This window comes from Vulpes lagopus, chromosome 3, assembly GCF_018345385.1.
Source record: "Vulpes lagopus strain Blue_001 chromosome 3, ASM1834538v1, whole genome shotgun sequence".
NCBI classification, from domain to species: Eukaryota; Metazoa; Chordata; class Mammalia; order Carnivora; family Canidae; genus Vulpes; species Vulpes lagopus.
In genome coordinates this window covers 112,858,430-112,881,812 of record NC_054826.1, presented here as the reverse complement: position 1 = coordinate 112,881,812, position 23,383 = coordinate 112,858,430, and the positions used below count along the sequence as shown (strand labels likewise).

General features: G+C 40.5%; 1 protein-coding gene across 1 annotated transcript in view; it reads left to right on the top strand.

The window, feature by feature from the left end:
* LOC121487833 (phospholipid-transporting ATPase ABCA3-like) overlaps positions 1 to 23,383 on the top strand; it is a 147,248-nt gene that overhangs the window by 69,049 nt on the left and 54,816 nt on the right. The window contains exons 15-17 of the mRNA XM_041749871.1: positions 8,469 to 8,567; positions 9,033 to 9,201; positions 10,181 to 10,481. Of these exons, the coding sequence (XP_041605805.1) occupies positions 8,469 to 8,567; positions 9,033 to 9,201; positions 10,181 to 10,481 (569 nt within the window). The remainder of the gene's footprint in view (positions 1 to 8,468; positions 8,568 to 9,032; positions 9,202 to 10,180; positions 10,482 to 23,383) is intronic.

Sequence of the window (23,383 nt, the reverse complement as noted above, 5' to 3'; positions counted from 1 at the left end):
GTGTTTGTATTTGTAGACACTATTCATAATAGCTCCAAACCAAAGCCACCAAAATGGACAACAGGAAAATAGAAGAATATATAGCAACTAAAAAGAATAAACTAGTGGTATATATAACATGAATGAACCTCAGACATTGAAACATTGGGTAAAAAAACTATCCAGGAAGTACTTTTTACCCAGGAAGTAGAATTCAATTTATATGAAGTTCAAGAAAAGAAAAAAAAATTTTAGGGATATTTGGGTGGCTCAGCGGTTGAGCTTCTGCCTCCAGCTCAGGGAGTGATCCTGGAGTCCTGGGATTGAGTCCCACATCAGGCTCCCTGCATGGAACCTTCTTCTCCCTCTGCCTGTCTTTCCCTCTCCCTCTGTGTGTCTATCCTACATAAACAAATAAAATTTTAAAGAGAAAAAAGAAAAAAATTAGATATAGAATTCTAAAATTAAAATTATCTCTATAAGAGGAATGCCTGGCTGGCTCAGTCAGTGGAGCATGTAATTCTTGATCTCAGGGTTGTTAGTTCGAGCACCACATTAGGTGTAGAGATTACTTAAAAGTAAACTCTTTTAAAATAATAAAGATGGGATGAGGAGAAGGGGCAAGATGGCAGAAGAGTAGGGTCCCCAAATCACCTGTCCCACCAAATTACCTAGATAACCTTCAAATCATCCTGAAAATCTACGAATTCGGCCTGAGATTTAAAGAGAGAACAGCTGAAATGCTACAGTGAGAAGAGTTCGTGCCTCTATCAAGAATTACAAAATCTGGATTACAATTCAATGTCAGAAAGCCAATTCAGAAGCACTATTATACAGCTACTGGTGGCTCTAGAAAAAACCATAAAGGACTCAAGAGACTTCATGACTGCAGAATTTAGATCCAATCAGGCAGAAATTAAAAATCAATTGAATGAGATGCAATCCAAACTAGAGGTCCTAACGACGAGGGTTAACGAGGTGGAAGAACGAGTGAGTGACATAGAAGACAAGTTGATGGCAAAGAGGGAAACTGAGGAAAAAAGAGACACACAATTAAAAGAACATGAAGACAGATTAAGGGAAATCAACGACAGCCTGAGGAAGAAAAACCTACGTTTAATTGGGGTTCCCGAGGGCGACGAAAGGGACAGAAGTCCAGAATATGTATTTGAACAAATCATGGCTGAAAACTTTCCTAATCTGGGAAGGGAACCAGGCATTCATATCCAGGAAACAGAGATCCCCCCCTAAAATCATAAAAAACGTTCAACACTTCGAATTTAATAGTTAAGCTTGCAAATTCCAAAGATAAAGAGAAGATCCTTAAAGCAGCAAGAGACAAGAAATCCGTGACTTTTATGGGGAGGACTATTAGGGTAACAGCAGACCTCTCCACAGAGACCTGGCAGGCCAGAAAGGGCTGGCAGGATATATTCAGGGTCCTAAATGAGAAGAACATGCAACCAAGAATACTTTATCCAGCAAGGCTCTCATTCAAAATGGAAGGAGAGATAAAGAGCTTCCAAGACAGGCAGGAACTGAAAGAATATGTGACCTCCAAACCAGCTCTGCAAGAAATTTAAAGGGGGGCTCTAGGGATCCCTGGGTGGTGCAGCGGTTTGGCGCCTGCCTTTGGCACAGGGCGCGATCCTGGAGACCCAGGATCGAGTCCCACGTCAGGCTTCCGGTGCATGGAGCCTGCTTCTCCCTCTGCCTGTGTCTCTGCCTCTCTCTCTCTCTCTATGAATATCATAAATAAATTTAAAAAAAATAAAGGGGGGCTCTTAAAATTCCCCTTTAAGAAGAAGTTCAGTGGAACAATCCACAAAAACAAGGACTGAAGAGACATCATGATGACACTAAACTCATATCTGTCAATAGTAACTCTGAACGTGAACGGGCTTAATGACCCCATTAAAAGGCACAGGGTTTCACACTGGATAAAAAAGCAGGACCCATCTATTTGCTGTCTACAAGAGACTCATTTTAGACAGAAGGACACCTACAGCCTGAAAATAAAAGGTTGGAGAACCATTTACCATTCAAATGGTCCTCAAAAGAAAGCAGGGGTAGCCATCCTCATATCAGATAAACTAAAATTTACCCCGAAGACTGTAGTGAGAGATGAAGAGGGACACTATCTCATATTTAGAGGATCTATCCAACAAGAGGACTTAACAATCTTCAATATATATGACCCGAATGTGGGAGCTGCCAAATATTTAAACCAATTAATAACCAATATCAAAAATACTTAGATAATAATACACTTATACTTGGTGACTTCAATCTAGCTCTTTCTACCCTCGATAGGTCTTCTAAGCACAACATCTCCAAAGAAACGAGAGCTTTAGATGATACACTGGACCAGATGGATTTCACAGATATCTACAGAACTTTACATCCAAACTCAACTGAATACACATTCTTCTCAAGTGCACATGGAACTTTCTCCAGAATAGACCACATACTGGGTCACAAATCGGGTCTGAACCGATACCAAAAGATTGGGATCGTCCCCTGCATATTCTCAGACCATAATGCCTTGAAATTAGAACTAAATCACAACAAGAAGTTTGGAAGGACCTCAAACACGTGGAGGTTAAGGACATTCCTGCTAAAAGATGAAAGGGAAACCAGGAAATTAAGGAAGAATTAAAAAGATTCATGGAAACTAATGAGAATGAAGATACAACCGTTCAAAATCTTTGGGATGCAGCAAAAGCAGTCCTGAGGGGGTAATATATCGCAATACAAGCATCCATTCAAAAACTGGAAAGAACTCAAATACAAAAGCTAACCTTACACATAAAGGAGCTAGAGAAAAAACAGCAGATGGACCCTATGCCCAGTAGAAGAAGAGAGTTAATTAAAATTCGAGCAGAACTCAACGAAATCGAGACCAAAAGAACTGTGGAACAGATCAACAGAACCAGGAGTTGGTTCTTTGAAAGAATTAATAACATAGACAAACCATTAGCCAACCTTATTAAAAAGAAGAGAGAGAAGACTCAAATTAATAAAATCATGAATGAGAAAGGAGAGATCACCACCAACACCAAGGAAATACAAACGATTTTAAAACGATACTATGAACTGCTATACGCCAATAAATTAGGCACTCTAGAAGAATTGGACGCATTCCTGGAAAGACACAAACTACCAAAACTGGAACAGGAAGAAATAGAAAACCTGAACAGGCCAATAACCAGGAAGGAAATTGAAGCAGTCATCAAAAACCTCCCAAGACACAAGAGTCCAGGGCCAGATGGCTTCCCAGGGGAATTCTATCAATCGTTTAAAGAATAAACCATACCTATTCTACTAAAGTTGTTTGGGAAAATAGAAAGAGATGGCGTACTTCCAAATTCGTTCTATGAGGCCAGCATCACATTAATTCCAAAACCAAACAAAGACCCCAACAAAAAGGAGAATTACAGACCAATATCCCTGATGAACATGGATGCAAAAATTCTCAACAAGATACTAGTCAATAGGATCCAACAACATATTAAGAAAATTATTCACAATGACCAAGTAGGATTTATCTGCAGGACACAAGGCTGGTTCAACACTTGTAAAACCATCAATGTGATTCATCATATCAGCAAGAGAAAAACCAAGAATCATATGATCCTCTCATTAGAGGCAGAGAAAGCATTTGACAAAATACAGCATCCATTCCTGATCAAAACTCTTCAGAGTATAGGGATAGAGGGAACATTCCTCAACATCTTAAAAGCCATCTACGAAAAGCCCACAGCAAATATCATTCTCAATGGGGAAGCACTGGGAGACTTTCCACTAAGATCAGGAACAAGACAGGGATGTCCACTCTCACCACTGCTATTCAACATAGTATTGGAAGTCCAAGCCTCAGCAATCAGACAACAAAAAGACATTAAAGGCATACAAATTGGCAAAGAAGAAGTCAAACTCTCCCTCTTCGCCGATGACATGATACTCTACATAGAAAACCCAAAAGCCTCCACCCCAAGATTGCTAGAACTCATACAGCAATTTGGTAGTGTGGCAGGATACAAAATCAATGGCCAGAAATCAATGGCATTTCTATACACTAACAATGAGACTAAAGAAGAGAAATTAAGGAGTCAATCCCATTTACAATTGCACCCAAAAGCATAAGATACCTAGGAATAAACCTAACCAAAGAGGTAAAGGATCTATACCCTAAAAACTATAGAACACTTCTGAAAGAAATTGAGGAAGACACAAGAAATGGAAAAATATTCCATGCTCATGGATTGGCAGAATTAATATTGTGAAAATGTCAATGTTACCCAGGGCAATTTACACGTTTAATGCAATCCCTATCAAAATACCATGGACTTTCTTCAGAGAGTTAGAACAAATTATTTTAAGATTTGTGTGGAATCAGAAAGGACCCTGAATAGCCAGGGGAATTTTATTTTATTTTTTTATTTATTTATGATAGTCACAGAGAGAGAGAGAGAGAGAGAGAGAGAGAGAGAGAGAGAGAGAGAGGCAGAGACATAGGCAGAGGGAGAAGCAGGCTCCATGCACCGGGAGCCCAATGTGGGACTCGATCCCGGGTCTCCAGGATCGCGCCCTGGGCCAAAGGCAGGCGCTAAACTGCTGCGCCACCCAGGGATACCCTGCCAGGGGAATTTAAAAAAAAACATATCTGGGGGCATCACAATGCCAGATTTCAGGTTGTACTACAAAGCTGTGGTCATCAAGACAGTGTGGTACTGGCACAGAAACAGACACATAGATCAATGGAACAGAATAGAGAACCCAGAAGTGGACCCTGAACTTTATGGTCAACTAATATTCGATAAAGGAGGAAAGACTATCCATTGGAAGAAAGACAGTCTCTTCAATAAATGGTGTTGGGAAAATTGGACATCCACATGCAGAAGAATGAAACTAGACCACTCTCTTTCACCATACACAAAGATAAACTCAAAATGGATGAAAGATCTAAATGTGAGACCAGATTCCATCAAAATCCTAGAGGAGAACACAGGCAACACCCTTTTTGAACTTGGCCACAGTAACTTCTTGCAAGATACATCCACGAAGGCAAAAGAAACAAAAGCAAAAATGAACTATTGGGACTTCATCAAGATAAGAAGCTTTTGCACAGCAAAGGTTACAGTCAACAAAACTAAAAGACAACCTACAGAATGGGAGAAGATATTTGCAAATGATGTATCAGATAAAGGGCTAGTATGCAAGATCTATAAAGAACTTCTTAAACTCAACACCAAGGAAACAAACAATCCAATCATGAAATGGGCAAAAGACATGAAGAGAAATCTCACAGAGGAAGGCATAGACATGGCCAACATGTACATGAAAAAATACTCTGCATCACTTGCCATCAGGGAAATACAAATCAAAACCACAATGAGATACCACCTCACACCAGTGAGAATGGGGAACATTAACAAGGCAGGAAACCACAAATGTTGGAGAGGATGCAGAGAAAAGGGAACCCTCTTACACTGTTGGTGGGAGTGTGAACTGGTGCAGCTACTCTGGAAAACTGTGTGGAGGTTCCTCAAAGAGTTAAAAATAGACCTGCCCTACACCCAGCAATTGCACTGTTGGGGATTTACCCCAAAGATACAGATGCAATGAAACGCCGGGACACCTTCACCCCGATGTTTCTAGCAGCAATGTCCACAATAGCCAAACTGTGGAAGGAGCCTCGGTGTCCATCGAAAGATGAATGGATAAAGAAGATGTTGTTTATGTATACAATGGAATATTAGTCATTAGAAATGACAAATACCCACCATTTGCTTCAACGTGGATGGAACTTGAGGGTATCATGCTGAATGAAGTAAGTCAATCAGAGAAGGACAAACATATGTTCTCATTCATTTGGGGAATATAAATAATAGTGAAAGGGAATATAAGGGAAGGGAGAAGAAATGTGCGGGAAATATCAGAAAGGGAGACAGAACATAAAAACTCCTAACTCTGGGAAACGAACTAGGGGTGGTGGAAGGGGAGGAGCGCGGGGGGTGGGAGTGACTGGGTGACGGGTACTGAGGGGGACACTTGACGCGAGGAGCACTGGGTGTTATTCTGTACGTTGGTAAATTGAACACCAATTAAAAATTAATTTATTGAAAATTAAAAAAAGACAGGATGAGCACTGGGTGATATGCTATATGTTGGCAAATTGAACTCTATAAATAAATAAATAAATAAATAAATAAATAAATAAATAATAAAATAATAAAATCACCATAAGATGCATAGGTGTATGTGTGTGCATGCACATGCCTATGCAGGCACAGAGGAGGAAGTTATTGAGTAAGAAAGGATCTGTTAGAATCCCCTTTTGGGATTCTGGAAATGTTCTCTATCTTATCTAGATGGTTATCCAGGTATGTACATTTGTGAAAATTCATTTACAAGTATCCTTTGTTATGCCTCAGTTAAAAAAACCTACTTATTTAAAAGTATATGTAATGATAAAAAATTTTGTAATGGATAGCAGTAAGTACATCAAATGTTAACAGTGGTATACTCTAGCTGGTCACATTTTTTTCTGTATTTTCTTAAGTAGACTATATATTGTCTTTATAATATCTATAAATTTATTAAATATATATTTATATGTATTATATATTATATATAATAAATAACAAACATGGGAAATCAAATGTACTCAAGGTGTTCAATTTTTTCTTTTTAATATTTTTTGTGTTCCTGTCTACTATAATATATAGAATATATATAATGTATCTGATATTTATATTTGTTAAATATATACTTTTTGTATTCCATATAATAAAACATGTAATTAGAAAAATATGTTTTTCATATTATGATTGGCTCATATGATAATCTTTTATTTATTACTTTTTTTGTTCTTTACTGAATATCACTAAGGAGCCTAGAGTGTGTTAATCGACATGTAATTGCATGATGACAAAATCAAGAAACTTATTTAACCCAAAAAAAAAAAAAAAAAAAAAAAAAAAAAAAGAAACTTATTTAGTTCTGAAGCATATGAATTAGAAAGTGAAAGTCTCCCATAATCATTCCCTATAGGAATAATCACTGGGAAAATTTCTGTGTGTATTTCTCAAGATTATTACATGCATTATACTGACATGAGTACAATATACTGCACATCACATACATATATTAACATGGATACAATAATAATAATTAGTTTTATAAAAATGAAATCCTATCATAATAATGTTTTGAATCTTATTTTCTTTATTTACCTGCATCTTTAGTCAACTGTTTATGGTAGGACTTTTAGGACTTCTAATTTTTAAGATAACTGAAGAGAAATCTACACTTTACTTAGATCTTATTCTTTCATAATATACTGGAATTTATTCATTAAGTTGTTAATGGACATTTATCTCCACTTAGTGCTATATTTGTGCATTTTAAATCATCATACAGTTTAATTTTGTCACGTTTAATAAAACCAAAGGAAACAAAAATAAATAAATATGCCACCATATTAGTGTATTTACAGTGGGCATCTATGGGGCACGATATTATGATGATGTTTATATTTTTAGACATTCATGTCTAAGTTTTATATGATGCACACATATTAATTTCTTAACTAAAATTAAAGAAAAAGGAGAAAATGTGTAAATCCTAGTTGGAAAGCCAAGCATTGGGAATAAAGAAGCACCAGAGGAAATGGAGTTGAAACATGTTAAGGGCTGTCATGTGGGTAGATTCTACTTGTTCTATATAATTAATAGTGTAGGTATGTAACCAATGTGCAAAACTAGATCGAATTGAATGGAAAACAATTTAAGTTTGAATATGGAGAAAATTTTGATAGATCTTCCCTAGAGGGAATTTTGAGTTCCTCCGTCACTAAATGTGCACAGTTTATATGTTCCTCATTGAGAAAGTATTTGATGGTTTTGAAACCAGGAGGTTTTTGGAAAAGATCATCTTTTAAATATGAAGTACTGTAAAATCTTACCAGGAAAACTATTCTTTAAAAGTCTCAATGTCTCTACATTGCATCTGGCTCAATTTCTATGGCTTTTCTTGACTATTGAATCACTTGGTTCTCTGTATATCTCCCATTCCTACTGCAATTACTTCACTGTCTATGTGAGTGGCTTTTTCCCCCCTATTAATTTGAATAAATTTTTATTTAAAAACTTACTTAATAATAACCATAGCATGTGTATGTAGTTGACAAGTTAATTTACGTGAGCTAGCTAGAGTTTTTAGCATATATAGAGTCTCTGTAGTTTATTAGAAGACCAACATTATGTATTTTCAGAAATTAAGTGGAGTGGGCCACATATGCCACAGCAGTTTACTAGTTTCTATTATAAGTATTGAAGTGAAGAATGAGCTACATTTCCCCACTGCTGAGGGGAAATCAGTTCAGAACAAAAATATATAAAAATAAAAATCTTCTAATTTGATACTAACATTTACTCTTCCCCTTCTCCTTTCCCTTCACCCTTCTTATTTTATTCTAATTCTAGCTTTGAAGCTCTGTTTACTGATCTGGAAAAGAGACGGTATGAGTTAGGCATTGCTAGCTTTGGTGCCTCTGTTACTACCATGGAAGAAGTCTTTTTTAGGTGAGCAAGGGAAAATAAAAGCCATTGGGGAGGAAGGACCACATCTTGGTCCCTTTTATAAACCCACCAAACTCAGTCACACATTAGAAATTTAAGCAATGTGGAGAGGAGGGAACTGATATGATTTTTTTTTTTTACAATAACAACACTGAAAAAAACTCATTTTAAAAAATAACAGATATTTGACTTACTCAAAGTATGAATTAGACATTAATCTTTAATTTGAATGAGTTCAACTAATGAAACATTCAATACCTTGCCCTAATTTTGTCAGCAGTCCTGTAAGTGGTGTTTGGGAACCACTCCTCTACCAGAGTTACCCTGTTGCCTCCATATAATGCCTCTGCCAAGTCAGTAAGCAAATCAAGGAGCCTTCTGAGTTGAATGTTGTAACTTACATTCTCCAAAAAAATATTATGGGGTAGAGTTAAATTAAATGCTTTGCACCATTTTTTTTTTATGTAGAGTCAGTAATATGGAAGATTCACAAACAGATATCCAAGCTACCCAAACTCTACCTCTCTCTGTGATGAGTGAAGTCTCAATTAAGAACCAGAATAGGAGTATGTCAAACAATAAGAGAGCAGATTATTCCTCCATGAATGAAAACCATGCTATTATGTTTAATGCTGGGGTAAGCACCTTTGCTAAGAAACCTGATGTATATTTATTTGACGAGGGCACAAGAGGTACATTTTCTTTTATACTTATAAAATAAGTATACAAATAACCACTGCACCCTACCAGAAAGGGAGCAGTTTCTACCACAACCTAATTAATTTCCCAATGCAGAAGAAATGAGGTCTAGGTAAAAATCTCAGCTGTCATTCTCACCATTGCTATTCCTCAGTTCTTTTTTCTCTTAGAATTCTTTTTTATTTTTCAAATTGCTAACCCAGAAATTTGAGTTTTCTTTCTTTCTTTCACTGAAGCTGGAGTGAACCGAAAAGAGCATGATTTTTAACAATCAAACATGCCCAGTATTATAAGTTTTTGAGATAGGAATTGATACTACATAAGAGATATTTCCCTAATCGGTGCAGTCCTCACCATATGAAGTCCCTCTGAGATGCCTAGCATTTCTTTCCCTCTAATCCTAATTATTTCTTCCTCCTATATAGACGCCTGATTTTCTTGACTGGAGAAAATCATCTTATTGAGATTTTAAGTGTATTATATGAAAAGCCAGACCTTGAACACTGTATTTAATACAACAGAGATCAGCAAACTTATATAAAGGAATAATAGATATGTAAGGTGAAGTTGGCCACAAGGTCTCTCTTGGAATTGCTCTAACTGTCCTTGTAGCACAGTAGCAAACATAGACAATACAGAAATTAATGGATATAGCTGTGTTCCAGGAAAATTTGGACCTAATTTTTTACAAAAACAGGTCATAGTCTGTTGACTCTTGCCTTATAAAGAAAAGACTGGTCATACTCTCATGTAGTATTATACTGTGCTTAAATTCTATTCTCAGTATTTATTTAGATAAATGTTATGTGTCTTCTCCCATAAAATTCCAGAGTGTTCATTCATCTTAATGAATTTCATCATGAATGATCTGTTTAGGTCCATGATATGGTAATATTGTTTCTTTCTTCCTTCTTTAGTATTCCCTCTACCACCAGCAGTTCTGGGCCATGTTCATAAAGAGGGCGATGTTCAGTTGGAGGAATTGGAAACTGATTTTGCTACAGATGCTGGCACTTCTAGGTTCCTTTATTTTTCTCTCAGAAGCTGATAAGCTTTCATATAATATTAATGAAAAGGCCAGAGAAATGAATTTGGATCAATATGGTAGAACAATTGTGCCTTTATCTATTTCTGGAAATTCTAGTTTGGCCCTGATTTTCCTAAAACATTTTAGAAGTATACTAGAGTCTGACAAACACACAATTAAGGAAGTGCAAGGTAAGATTCATTAAGTAAAAAACACTGCTCTTAGATGAATATCTGGTTGTTTGATTTGCAAAGAAGGTCTTAACTATATACTTGGCTACAGTACAACTAAAGACTTAATGTGCTAGCTCCTCTGAATACACTTACTGTAGTAGTAATAATAATTTACATTTACTGAGCACTTGTTTATGGCAAGAACCTAGCTAAGCATTTTACCTGTATATCATTTAATCTGGGCAATCACCCAGATTTAGCAGATATTTTTATTACTGACATCAGTTAAATGAGGAGGAAGTATCTGGAGTATCCTCCCAGATAATGTGTTTTTTTTTTCTTTAACTGCTGCCTGGTGAACAGTATTCTTTTGAGTTAGCAAAAATATTGCAGTATTGGCAAGCCTGTGTGGTTATTTTTTTTCTCTTACTGAGTTTCTGTTGTGAAAATACATTTCAGAAATGTTGATTGTTCCTTATAATATTGATCACAACCTACAAGTAATAGATTGACTGACTACAAATAATTGTCCCTGTTATTCCTCCACTGCAAATATTAGGTAAGCATTTGTTAACCGAAGTCACATATAAGGGCAGAGGATAAAGAATAAAATCATTTTTTAAAATGCAGTATACTACTTACATTAAAAAGGTAAAATGATTAACTGAATATTATTCATTGTTATATTGATGATGAAACTAAAAATACAAGAGAATAATACAGTAGCCACACTGATAGCCATTTTCAATTCTTACTGCTTGGTTCATTAGCTAGAAATTATCTAGCCATAATATTTAGGCTTAACTACTCCCACTTTGTTTTAAAAAATTTACATGGAGTTAGGAGGGGCAAGATGGTGGAAGAGTAGGGTCCCCAAATCACCTGTCCCCACCAAATTACCTAGATAACCTACAAATCATCCTGAATATCTACGAATTCGGCTTGAGATTTAAAGAGAGAACAGCTGAAACGCTACAGTGAGAAGAGTTCGCACTTCTATCAAGGTAGGAAGACGGGGAAAAAGAAAGAAACAAAAGGCCTCCAAGGGGGAGGGGCCCAGCGAGGAGCCAGGCTGAGGCCGGGGCGAGTGTCCCCAGGACAGGAGAGCCCCGTCCTAGAGAAGCAGGAGCTGCACCAACCTTCCCGGGCGGAAAGGGGCCCGCAGGGAGTTAGAGCAGGACGCAGGAGGGCGGGGATGCCCTCAGGCTCCCTGGGACACTAACAGACACCTGCGCCCCGGGGAGAGTGCGCCGAGCTCCCTAAGGGCTGCAGCGCGCACGGCGGGACCCGGAGCAGCTCGGAGGGGCTCGGGCTGCGGCTCCGCGGAGGGGGCTGCGGGGCTCCGGGAGCAGCTGGTGGGGGGGCGGCTCGGGCAGAGGAAGAAGCTCCGCGGAGGGGGCTGCGCGGCTCCGGGAGCAGCTCGGAGAGGGGGGCGGCTCGGGCAGAGGAAGAAGCTCCGCGGAGGGGGCTGCGCAGCTCCGGGAGCAGCTGGGTGGCGGCGGCTCGGGCAGAGGAAGAAGCTCCGCGCGGAGGGGGCTGCGCGGCTCCGGGAGCAGCTCGGAAGGGGCTCGGGCGGCGGCTCCGCGGAGGGGGCTGCTGGCCGGGAGCGCGAATCCAACAGCGCAGGCGCCAAAGCACAGGGCACCGGGACACAGCCCAGGATCCGGCCTCCCCCCGGGGCAGGCAGAGACCGGGAGGGCCCAGGACAGCAAGGACGCTCCTGCCTGGAGCTGAGCAGATCAGCGGCCCCGCCCCGGAGCCCCCAGGCCCTGCAGATGGAGAGCCCCGGAGTTACTGCGGGGGCTGAATCCAGGTTTCCAGAGCTGCTCCCGCCACTGTGGCTGTTCCTCCTGGGGCCTCACGGGGTAAACAACCCCCACTGAGCCCTGCACCAGGCAGAGCAGCTCCCCCAAGTGCTAACACCTGAAAATCAGCACAACAAGCCCCTCCTGCAGAAGACCAGCTAGACGGACAAGTTCCAGGGGAAGTCAAGGGATTAAAGTATACAGAATCAGAAGATACTCCACCGTGTTTTTTTTGTTTTGTTTTGTTTTGTTTTTGTTTTTGCTTTTTGATTTTGCTTTTTGATTTCTGTTTGCTTCCCCCACCCTTTTTTCTTTTCTTTCTTTTTCTTCTCTTTTTTCTTTCTTTCTTCCTTTTTTCTTTTTTCTTTTTCTCTTTTCTTTCCTTCTTTCCCTACTCTATTTTTCTCCTTCTCCCATTACAACTTGTTTTTGAACACTCTGCACTGAGCAAAATGACTAGAAGGAAAACCTCACCTCAAAAGAAAGAATCAGAAACAGTCCTCTCTCCCAGAGAGTTACAAAATCTGGAATACAATTCAATGTCAGAAAGCCAATTCAGAAGCACTATTTATAAAGCTACTGGTGGCTCTAGAAAAAACTATGAAGGACTCAAGAGACTTCATGACTGCAGAATTTAGATCGAATCAGGCAGAAATAAAAAATCAATTGAATGAGATGCAATCCAAACCAGAGGTCCTAACGACGAGGGTTAACGAGGTGGAAGAACGAGTGAGTGACAAAGAAGACAAGTTGATGGCAAAGAGGAAAACTGAGGAAAAAAGAGACAAACAATTAAAAGACCATGAGGGGGATCCCTGGGTGGCACAGCAGTTTGCCGCCTGCCTTTGGCCCAGGGCGCGATCCTGGAGACCCGGGATCGAATCCCATGTCGGGCTCCCAGTGCATGGAGCCTGCTTCTCCCTCTGCCTGTGTCTCTGCCTTTCTCTCTCTCTCTCTCTCTCTCTCTGTGTGTGTGTGTGTGTGTGTGTGTGTGTGTGTGACTATCATAAATAAATAAAAAATTTAAAAAAAGATTAGAAGCTGCCTACCTATATAACATCACAAAATACCATATATATTAAAAAAATAATAATAATAAAAAAATAAAAGACCATGAGGATAGATTAAGGGAAATAAATGACAGCCTGAGGAAGGAAAACCTACGTTTAATTGGTGTTCCCGAGGGCGCCAAAAGGGACAGAGGTCCAGAATATGTATTTGAACAAATCCTAGCTGAAAACCTTCCTAATCTGGGAAGGGAAACAGGCATTCAGATCCAGGAAATAGAGAGATCCCCCCCTAAAATCAATAAAAACCGTTCAACAACTCTACATTTAATAGTTAAGTTTGCAAATTCCAAAGACAAAGAGAAGATCCTTAAAGCAGCAAGAGACAAGAAATCCGTGACTTTTATGGGGAGGACTATTAGGGTAACAGTAGACCTCTCCACAGAGACCTGGAAGGCCAGAAAGGACTGGCAGGATATATTCAGGGTCCTAAATAAGAAGAACATGCAACCAAGAATACTTTATCCAGCAAGGCTCTCATTCAAAATGGAAGGAGAGATAAAGAGCTTCCAAGACAGGCAGGAACTGAAAGAATATGTGACCTCCAAACCAGCTCTGCAAGAAATCTTAAGGGGGACTCTTAAAATCGCCTTTAATAAGTTCAGTGGAACAATCCACAAAAACCAGTACTGAATAGACATCATGATGACACTAAACTCATATCTTTCAATAGTAACTCTGAACGTGAATGGGCTTAATGACCCCATCAAAAGGCACAGGGTTTTAGACTGGATAAAAAAGCAAGACTCATCTATTTACTTTCTACAAGAGACTCATTTTAGACAGAAGGACACCTACAGCCTGAAAATAAAAGGTTGGAGAACCATTTACCATTCAAATGGTCCTCAAAAGAAAGCAGGGGTAGCCATCCTCATATCAGATAAACTAAAATTTACCCCGAAGACTGTAGTGAGAGATGAAGAGGGACACTATCTCATATTTAGAGGATCTATCCAACAAGAGGACTTAACAATCTTCAATATATATGACCCGAATGTGGGAGCTGCCAAATATTTAAACCAATTAATAACCAATATCAAAAATACTTAGATAATAATACACTTATACTTGGTGACTTCAATCTAGCTCTTTCTACCCTCGATAGGTCTTCTAAGCACAACATCTCCAAAGAAACGAGAGCTTTAGATGATACACTGGACCAGATGGATTTCACAGATATCTACAGAACTTTACATCCAAACTCAACTGAATACACATTCTTCTCAAGTGCACATGGAACTTTCTCCAGAATAGACCACATACTGGGTCACAAATCGGGTCTGAACCGATACCAAAAGATTGGGATCGTCCCCTGCATATTCTCAGACCATAATGCCTTGAAATTAGAACTAAATCACAACAAGAAGTTTGGAAGGACCTCAAACACGTGGAGGTTAAGGACATTCCTGCTAAAAGATGAAAGGGAAACCAGGAAATTAAGGAAGAATTAAAAAGATTCATGGAAACTAATGAGAATGAAGATACAACCGTTCAAAATCTTTGGGATGCAGCAAAAGCAGTCCTGAGGGGGTAATATATCGCAATACAAGCATCCATTCAAAAACTGGAAAGAACTCAAATACAAAAGCTAACCTTACACACAAAGGAGCTAGAGAAAAAACAGCAGATGGACCCTACACCCAGCAGAAAAAGAGAGTTAATTAAAATTCGAGCAGAGCTCAAAGAAATCAAGACCAGGAGAACTGTGGAACAGATCAACAGAACCAGGAGTTGGTTCTTTGAAAGAATTAAAAATATAGATAAACCATTAGCCATCCTTATTAAAAAGAAGAGAGAAGACTCAAATTAATAAAACCATGAAAAAGGAGAGATCACCACCAACAGCAAGGAAATACAAACGATTTTAAAAACATATTATGACCTGCTATACGCCAATAAATTAGGCAATCTAGAAGAAATGGACGCATTCCTGGAAAGACACAAACTACCAAAACTGGAACTGGAAGAAATAGAAAACCTGAACAGGCCAATAACCAGGGAGGAAATTGAAGCAGTCATCAAAAACCTCCCAAGACACAAGAGTCCAGGGCCAGATGGCTTCCCAGGGGAATTCTATCAAACGTTTAAGGAAGAAACCATACCTATTCTACTAAAGTTGTTTGGAAAGATAGAAAGAGATGGAGTACTTCCAAATTCGTTCTAAGAGGCTAGCATCACCTTAATTCCAAACCAAAGACCCCACCAAAAAGGAGAATTACAGACCAATATCCCTGATGAACATGGATGCAAAAATTCTCAACAAGATACTAGCCAATCGGATCCAATAGCACATTAAGAAAATTATTCACCATGACCAAGTAGGATTTCTCCCTGGGACTCAGGCTGGTTCAACAGTCGTAAAACAATCAATGTGATTCATCATATCAGCAAGAGAAAAACCAAGAATCATATGATCCTCTCATTAGAGGCAGAGAAAGCATTTGACAAAATACAGCATCCATTCCTGATCAAAACTCTTCAGAGTATAGGGATAGAGGGAACATTCCTCAACATCTTAAAAGCCATCTACGAAAAGCCCACAGCAAATATCATTCTCAATGGGGAAGCACTGGGAGCCTTTCCACTAAGATCAGGAACAAGACAGGGATGTCCACTCTCACCACTGCTATTCAACATAGTATTGGAAATCCAAGCCTCAGCAATCAGACAACAAAAAGATTTTAAAGGCATTCAAATTGACAAAGAAGTCAAACTCTCCCTCTTCACCGATGACATGATACTCTACATAGAAAACCCAAAAGCCTCCACCCCATGATTGCTAGAACTCATACAGCAATTTGGTAGTGTGGCAGGATACAAAATCAATGCCCAGAAATCAGTGGCATTTCTATACACTAACAATGAGACTGAAGAAAGAGAAATTAAGGAGTCAATCCCATTTACACTTGCACCCAAAAGCATAAGATACCTAGAAATAAACCTAACCAAAGAGGTAAAGGGTCTATACCCTTAAAACTATAGAACACTTCTGAAAGAAATTGAGGAAGACACAAGGAGATGGAAAAATATTCCATGCTCATGGATTGGCAGAATTAATATTGTGAAAATGTCAATGTTACCCAGGGCAATTTACACGTTTAATGCAATCCCTATCAAAATACCATGGACTTTCTTCCGAAAGTTAGAACAAATTATTTTAAGATTTGTGTGGAATCAGAAAAGACCCCGAATAGCCAGGGGAATTTTAAAAAAGAAAACCATAGCTGGGGGCATCACAATGCCAGATTTCAGGTTGTACTACAAAGCTGTGGTCATCAAGACAGTGTGGTACTGGCACAAAAACAGACACACAGATCAATGGAACAGAATAGAGAACCCAGAAGTGGACCCTGAACTTTATGGTCAACCAGTATTCGATAAAGGAGGAAAGACTATCCATTGGAAGAAAGACAGTCTTTTCAATAAATGGTCCTGGAAAATTGGATATCCGCATGCAGATGAATGAAACTAGACCACTCTCTTTCACCATACACAAAGATAAACTCAAAATGGATGAGAGATCTAAATGTGAGACCAGGGAGGGGCAAGATGGCGGAGGAGTAGGGTCTCCAGGTCACCTGTCCTCAGCAAATTACCTAGAAAACCATCCAATCATCCTGAAAACCTACGAATTCGGCCTGAGATTTAAAGGGAGACCAGCTGGAACGCTACAGTGAGAAGAGTTCGCGCTTCTATCAAGGTAGGAAGACGGGGAAAAAGAAATAAAGGAACAAAAGGCCTCCAAGGGGGAGGGGCCCCGCGAGGAGCCGGGCTGAGGCCGGGGCGAGTGTCCCCAGGACAGGAGAGCCCCGGCCCGGAGGAGCAGGAGCTGCACCGACCTTCCCCGCGGAAAGGGGCTCCCCGGGAATTGGAGCAGGATCCCCAGAAAGGCGGGGACGCCCTCGGGCTCCCTGGGACAGTAACAGAGGAACCGCGCCCCGGAGAGTGCGCCGAGCTCCCTAAGGGCTGCAGCGCTCGGCGGGACCCGGAGCAGCTCGGAGGGGCTCGGGCGGCGGCTCCGCGGAGGGGGCTGCGCGGCTCCGGGAACAGCTCAGAGGGGCTCGGGCTGCGGCTCCGCGGAGGGGGCTGCGCGGCTCCGGGAACAGCTCAGCGGCGGCGGCTCGCGCAGAGGAAGAAGCTCCGCGCGGAGGGGGCTGCGCGGCTCCGGGAACAGCTCGGAGAGGCTCGGGCGGCGGCTCCGCGGAGGGGGCTGCACCGCCGGGAGCGCGAATCCAACAGCGCAGGCCCCGGAGCACAGGGCGCCGGGACACAGCCCAGGATCCGGCCTCCCCCGGGACAGGCAGAGGCCGGGAGGGCCCAGGACAGCAAGGACGCTCCTGCCTGGAACTGAGCAGATCAGCGGCCCCGCCCCGGAGCCCCCAGGCCCTGCAGACGGAGAGCCCCGGAGCTACTGCGGGGGCTGGATCCAGGGTCCCAGAGCTGCCCCCGCCACTGTGGCTTCCTCCCGGGGCCTCACGGGGTCAACAACCCCCACCGAGCCCTGCACCAGGCAGGGGCAGAGCAGCTCCCCCAAGTGCCAACACCTGAGAATCAGCACAGCAGGCCCCTCCCCCAGAAGACCAGCGAGACGGACCAGTTCCAAGGGAAGTCAAGGGACTTAAACTACACAGAATCGGAAGATACTCCCCCGTGGTTTTTTTTGTTTTTTGTTTTTTTCTTTTTTTTTTTTTTTTTTTGTTTTGTTTTGTTTTGCGCTTTTTTTTTCTCTCTTTCTTCTTGATTTCTGATTGCTTCCCCCACCCCCCCTTTTTTCTTTTTTCTCCTTTCTTTCTTTTTCTTTCTTTTTCTTCTCTTTTTCCCCTATTTTTTTCTTCTTTCTCTTTTTTCTTTTTCTCTTTTCTTTCCTTCTCTCTCTTTTTCTCCTTTTCCCAATACAACTTGTTTTTGGCCACTCTGCACTGAGCAAAATGACTAGAAGGAAAACCCCTCAAAAAAAAGAATCAGAAACAGCCCACTCTCCCACAGAGTTACAAAATATGGATTACAATTCAATGTCAGAAAGCCAATTCAGAAGCACTATTTTACAGCTACTGGTGGCTCTAGAAAAAACCATAAAGGACTCAAGAGACTTCATGACTGCAGAATTTAGATCTAATCAGGCAGAAATTAAAAATCAATTAAATGAGATGCAATCCAAGCTAGAAGTCCTAACGACGAGGCTTGACGAGGTGGAAGAACGAGTGAGTGACATAGAAGACAAGTTGATGGCAAAGAGGGAAACTGAGGAAAAAAGAGACAGGCAATTAAAAGACCATGAGGATAGATTAAGGGAAATAAATGATAGCCTGAGGAAGAAAAACCTACGTTTAATTGGGGTTCCCGAGGGCGCGGAAAGGGACAGAGGGCCAGAATATGTATTTGAACAAATCCTAGCTGAAAACTTTCCTAATCTGGGAAGGGAAACAGGCATTCAGATCCAGGAAATAGAGAGATCCCCCCCTAAAATCAACAAAAACCGTTCAACACCTCGACACTTAATAGTGAAGCTTGCAAATTCCAAAGATAAGGAGAAGATCCTTAAAGCAGCAAGAGAAAAAAAGTCCCTGACTTTTATGGGGAGGAATATTAGGGTAACAGCAGACCTCTCCACAGAGACCTGGCAGGCCAGAAAGGGCTGGCAGGATATATTCAGGGTCCTAAATGAAAAGAACATGCAACCAAGAATACTTTACCCCGCAAGGCTTTCATTCAAAATGGAAGGAGAGATAAAGAGCTTCCAAGACAGGCAGGAACTGAAAGAATATGTAACCTCCAAACCAGCTCTGCAAGAAATTTTAAGGGGGACTCTTAAAATTCCCCTTTAAGAAGAAGTTCAGTGGAACAATCCACAAGAACAAGGACTGAATAGATATGATGACACTAAACTCATATCTGTCAATAGTAACTCTGAATGTGAACGGGCTTAATGACCCCATCAAAAGGCGCAGGGTTTCAGACTGGATAAAAAAGCAGGACCCATCTATTTGCTGTCTACAAGAGACTCATTATAGACAGAAGGACACCTACAACCTGAAAATAAAAGGTTGGAGAACCATTTACCATTCAAATGGTCCTCAAAAGAAAGCAGGGGTTGCCATCCTTATATCAGATAAATTAAAATTTACCCCGAAGACTATAGTGAGAGATGAAGAGGGACACTATCTCATACTCAAAGGATCTATCCAACAAGAGGACTTAACACTCCTCAATATATATGCCCCGAATGTGGGAGCTGCCAAATATTTAAACCAATTAATAACCAAACTCAAGAAATACCTTGATAATAATACACTTATACTTGGTGACTTCAATCTAGCTCTTTCTACCCTGGATAGGTCTTCTAAGCATAATATCTCCAAAGAAACGAGAGCTTTAAATGATACACTGGACCAGATGGATTTCACAGATATCTACAGAACTTTACATCCAAACTCAACTGAATACACATTCTTCTCAAGTGCACATGGAACTTTCTCCAGAATAGACCACATACTGGGTCACAAATCGGGTCTGAACCGATACCAAAAGATCGGGATAGTCCCCTGTATATTCTCAGACCATAATGCCTTGAAATTAGAACTTAATCACAACAAGAAATATGGAAGGACCACAAACACGTGGAGGTTAAGGACCATCCTGCTAAAAGATGAAAAGGTCAACCAGGAAATTAAGGAAGATTTAAAAAGATTCATGGAAACTAATGAAAATGAAGATACAACCGTTCAAAATCTTTGGGATGCAGCAAAAGCAGTCCTGAGGGAGAAATACATCGCAATACAAGCATACATTCAAAAACAGGAAAGATCTCAAATACAAAAGCTCACCTTACACATAAAGGAACTAGAGAAAAAGCAACAAATAGACCCCACCCCCAGCAGAAGAAGAGAGTTAATTAAAATTCGAGCAGAACTCAATGATATCGAGACCAAAAGAACTGTGGAACAGATCAACAGAACCAGGAGTTGGTTCTTTGAAAGAATTAATAAGATAGATAAACCATTAGCCAACCTTATTAAAAAGAAGAGAGAGAAGACTCAAATTAATAAAATCATGAATGAGAAAGGGGACATCACTACCAACACCAAGGAAATACAAACGATTTTAAAAACATATTATGAACAGCTGTACGCCAATAAATTAGGAAATCTAGAAGAAATGGACGCATTCCTGGAAAGCCACAAACTACCAAAACTGGAGCAGGAAGAAATAGAAAACCTGAACAGGCCAGTAACCAGGGAGGAAATTGAAGCAGTCATCAAAAACCTCCCAGGAAACAAGAGTCCAGGGCCAGATGGCTTCCCAGGGGAATTCTATCAAACGTTTAAAGAAGAAATCATACCTATTCTACTAAAGCTGTTTGGAAAGATAGAAAGAGATGGAGTACTTCCAAATTCGTTCTATGAGGCCAGCATCACCTTAATTCCGAAACCAGACAAAGACCCCACCAAAAAGGAGAATTACAGACCAATATCCCTGATGAACATGGATGCAAAAATTCTCAACAAGATACTAGCCAATAGGATCCAACAACACATTAAGAAAATTATTCACCATGACCAAGTAGGATTTATCCCTGGGACACAAGGCTGGTTCAACACTCGTAAAACCATCAATGTGATTCATCATATCAGCAAGAGAAAAACCAAGAACCATATGATCCTCTCATTGGATGCAGAGAAAGCATTTGACAAAATACAGCATCCATTCCTGATCAAAACCCTTCAGAGTGTTGGGATAGAGGGAACTTTCCTCGACATCTTAAAAGCCATCTACGAAAAGCCCACAGCAAATATCATTCTCAATGGGGAAGCACTGGGAGCCTTTCCCCTAAGATCAGGAACAAGACAGGGATGTCCACTCTCACCACTGCTGTTCAACATAGTTCTGGAAGTCCTCGCCTCAGCAATCAGACAACAAAAAGACATTAAAGGCATTCAAATTGGCAAAGAAGAAGTCAAACTCTCCCTCTTCGCCAATGACATGATACTCTACATAGAAAACCCAAAAGCCTCCACCCCCAGATTGCTAGAACTCATACAGCAATTTGGTAGTGTGGCAGGATACAAAATCAATGCCCAGAAATCAATGGCATTTCTATACACTAACAATGAGACTGAAGAAAGAGAAATTAAGGAGTCAATCCCATTTACAATTGCACCCAAAAGCATAAGATACCTAGGAATAAACCTAACCAAAGAGGTAAAATATCTATACCCTAAAAACTATAGAACACTTCTGAAAGAAATTGAGGAAGACACAAAGAGATGGAAAAATATTCCATGCTCATGGATTGGCAGAATTAATATTGTAAAAATGTCAATGTTACCCAGGGCAATTTATACGTTTAATGCAATCCCTATCAAAATACCATGGACTTTCTTCAGAGAGTTAGAACAAATTATTTTAAGATTTGTGTGGAATCAGAAAAGACCCCGAATAGCCAGGGGAATTTTAAAAAAGAAAACCTTAGCTGGGGGCATCACAATGCCAGATTTCAGGTTGTATTACAAAGCTGTGGTCATCAAGACAGTGTGGTACTGGCACAAAAACAGACACATAGATCAATGGAACAGAATAGAGAACCCAGAAGTGGACCCTGAAATGTACGGCCATCTAATATTCGATAAAGGAGGAAAGACTATCCATTGGAAGAAAGACAGTCTCTTCAATAAATGGTGCTGGGAAAATTGGACATCCACATGCAGAAGAATGAAACTGGACCACTCTCTTTCACCATACACAAAGATAAACTCAAAATGGATGAGAGATCTAAATGTGAGACAAGATTCCATCAAAATCCTAGAGGAGAACACAGGCAACACCCTTTTTGAACTTGGCCACAGTAACTTCTTGCAAGATACATCCACGAAGGCAAAAGAAACAAAAGCAAAAATGAACTATTGGGACTTCATCAAGATAAGAAGCTTTTGCACAGCAAAGGATACAGTCAACAAAACTAAAAGACAACCTACAGAATGGGAGAAGATATTTGCAAATGACATATCAGATAAAGGGCTAGTTTCCAAAATCTATAAAGAACTTATTAAACTCAACACCAAAGAAACAAACAATCCAATCATGAAATGGGCAAAAGACATGAAGAGAAATCTCACAGAGGAAGACATGGACATGGCCAACATGCACATGAGAAAATGCTCTGCATCACTTGCCATCAGGGAAATACAAATCAAAACCACAATGAGATACCACCTCACACCAGTGAGAATGGGGAAAATTAACAAGGCAGGAAACAACAAATGTTGGAGAGGATGCGGAGAAAAGGGAACCCTCTTACACTGTTGGTGGGAATGTGAACTGGTGCAGCCACTCTGGAAAACTGTGTGGAGGTTCCTCAAAGAGTTAAAAATAGACCTGCCCTACGACCCAGCAATTGCACTGTTGGGGATTTACCCCAAAGATTCAGATGCAATGAAACGTCGGGACACCTGCACCCCGATGTTTCTATCAGCAATGGCCACAATAGCCAAACTGTGGAAGGAGCCTCGGTGTCCATCGAAAGATGAATGGATAAAGAAGATGTGGTTTATGTATACAATGGAATATTACTCAGCAATTAGAAACGACAAATACCCACCATTTGCTTCAACGTGGATGGAACTGGAGGGTATTATGCTGAGTGAAATAAGTCAATCGGAGAAGGACAAACAGTGTATGTTCTCATTCATTTGGGGAATATGAATAATAGTGAAAGGGAATATAAAGGAAGGGAAAAGAAATGTTGGGAAATATCAGGAAGGGAGACAGAACATAAAGACTCCTAACTCGGGGAAACGAACTAGGGGTGGTGGAAGGGGAGGAGGGCGGGTGTTGGAGGGGAATGGGTGACGGGCACTGAGGTGGACACTTGACGGGATGAGCACTGGGTGTTTTTCTGTATGTTGGTAAATTAAACACCAATAAAAGTAAAAAAAAAAAATAAATAAAAAATAAATAAATAAATAAATGTGAGACCAGATTCCATCAAAATCCTAGAGACGACACAGGCAACACCCTTTTTGAACTTGGCCACAGTAACTTCTTGCAAGAT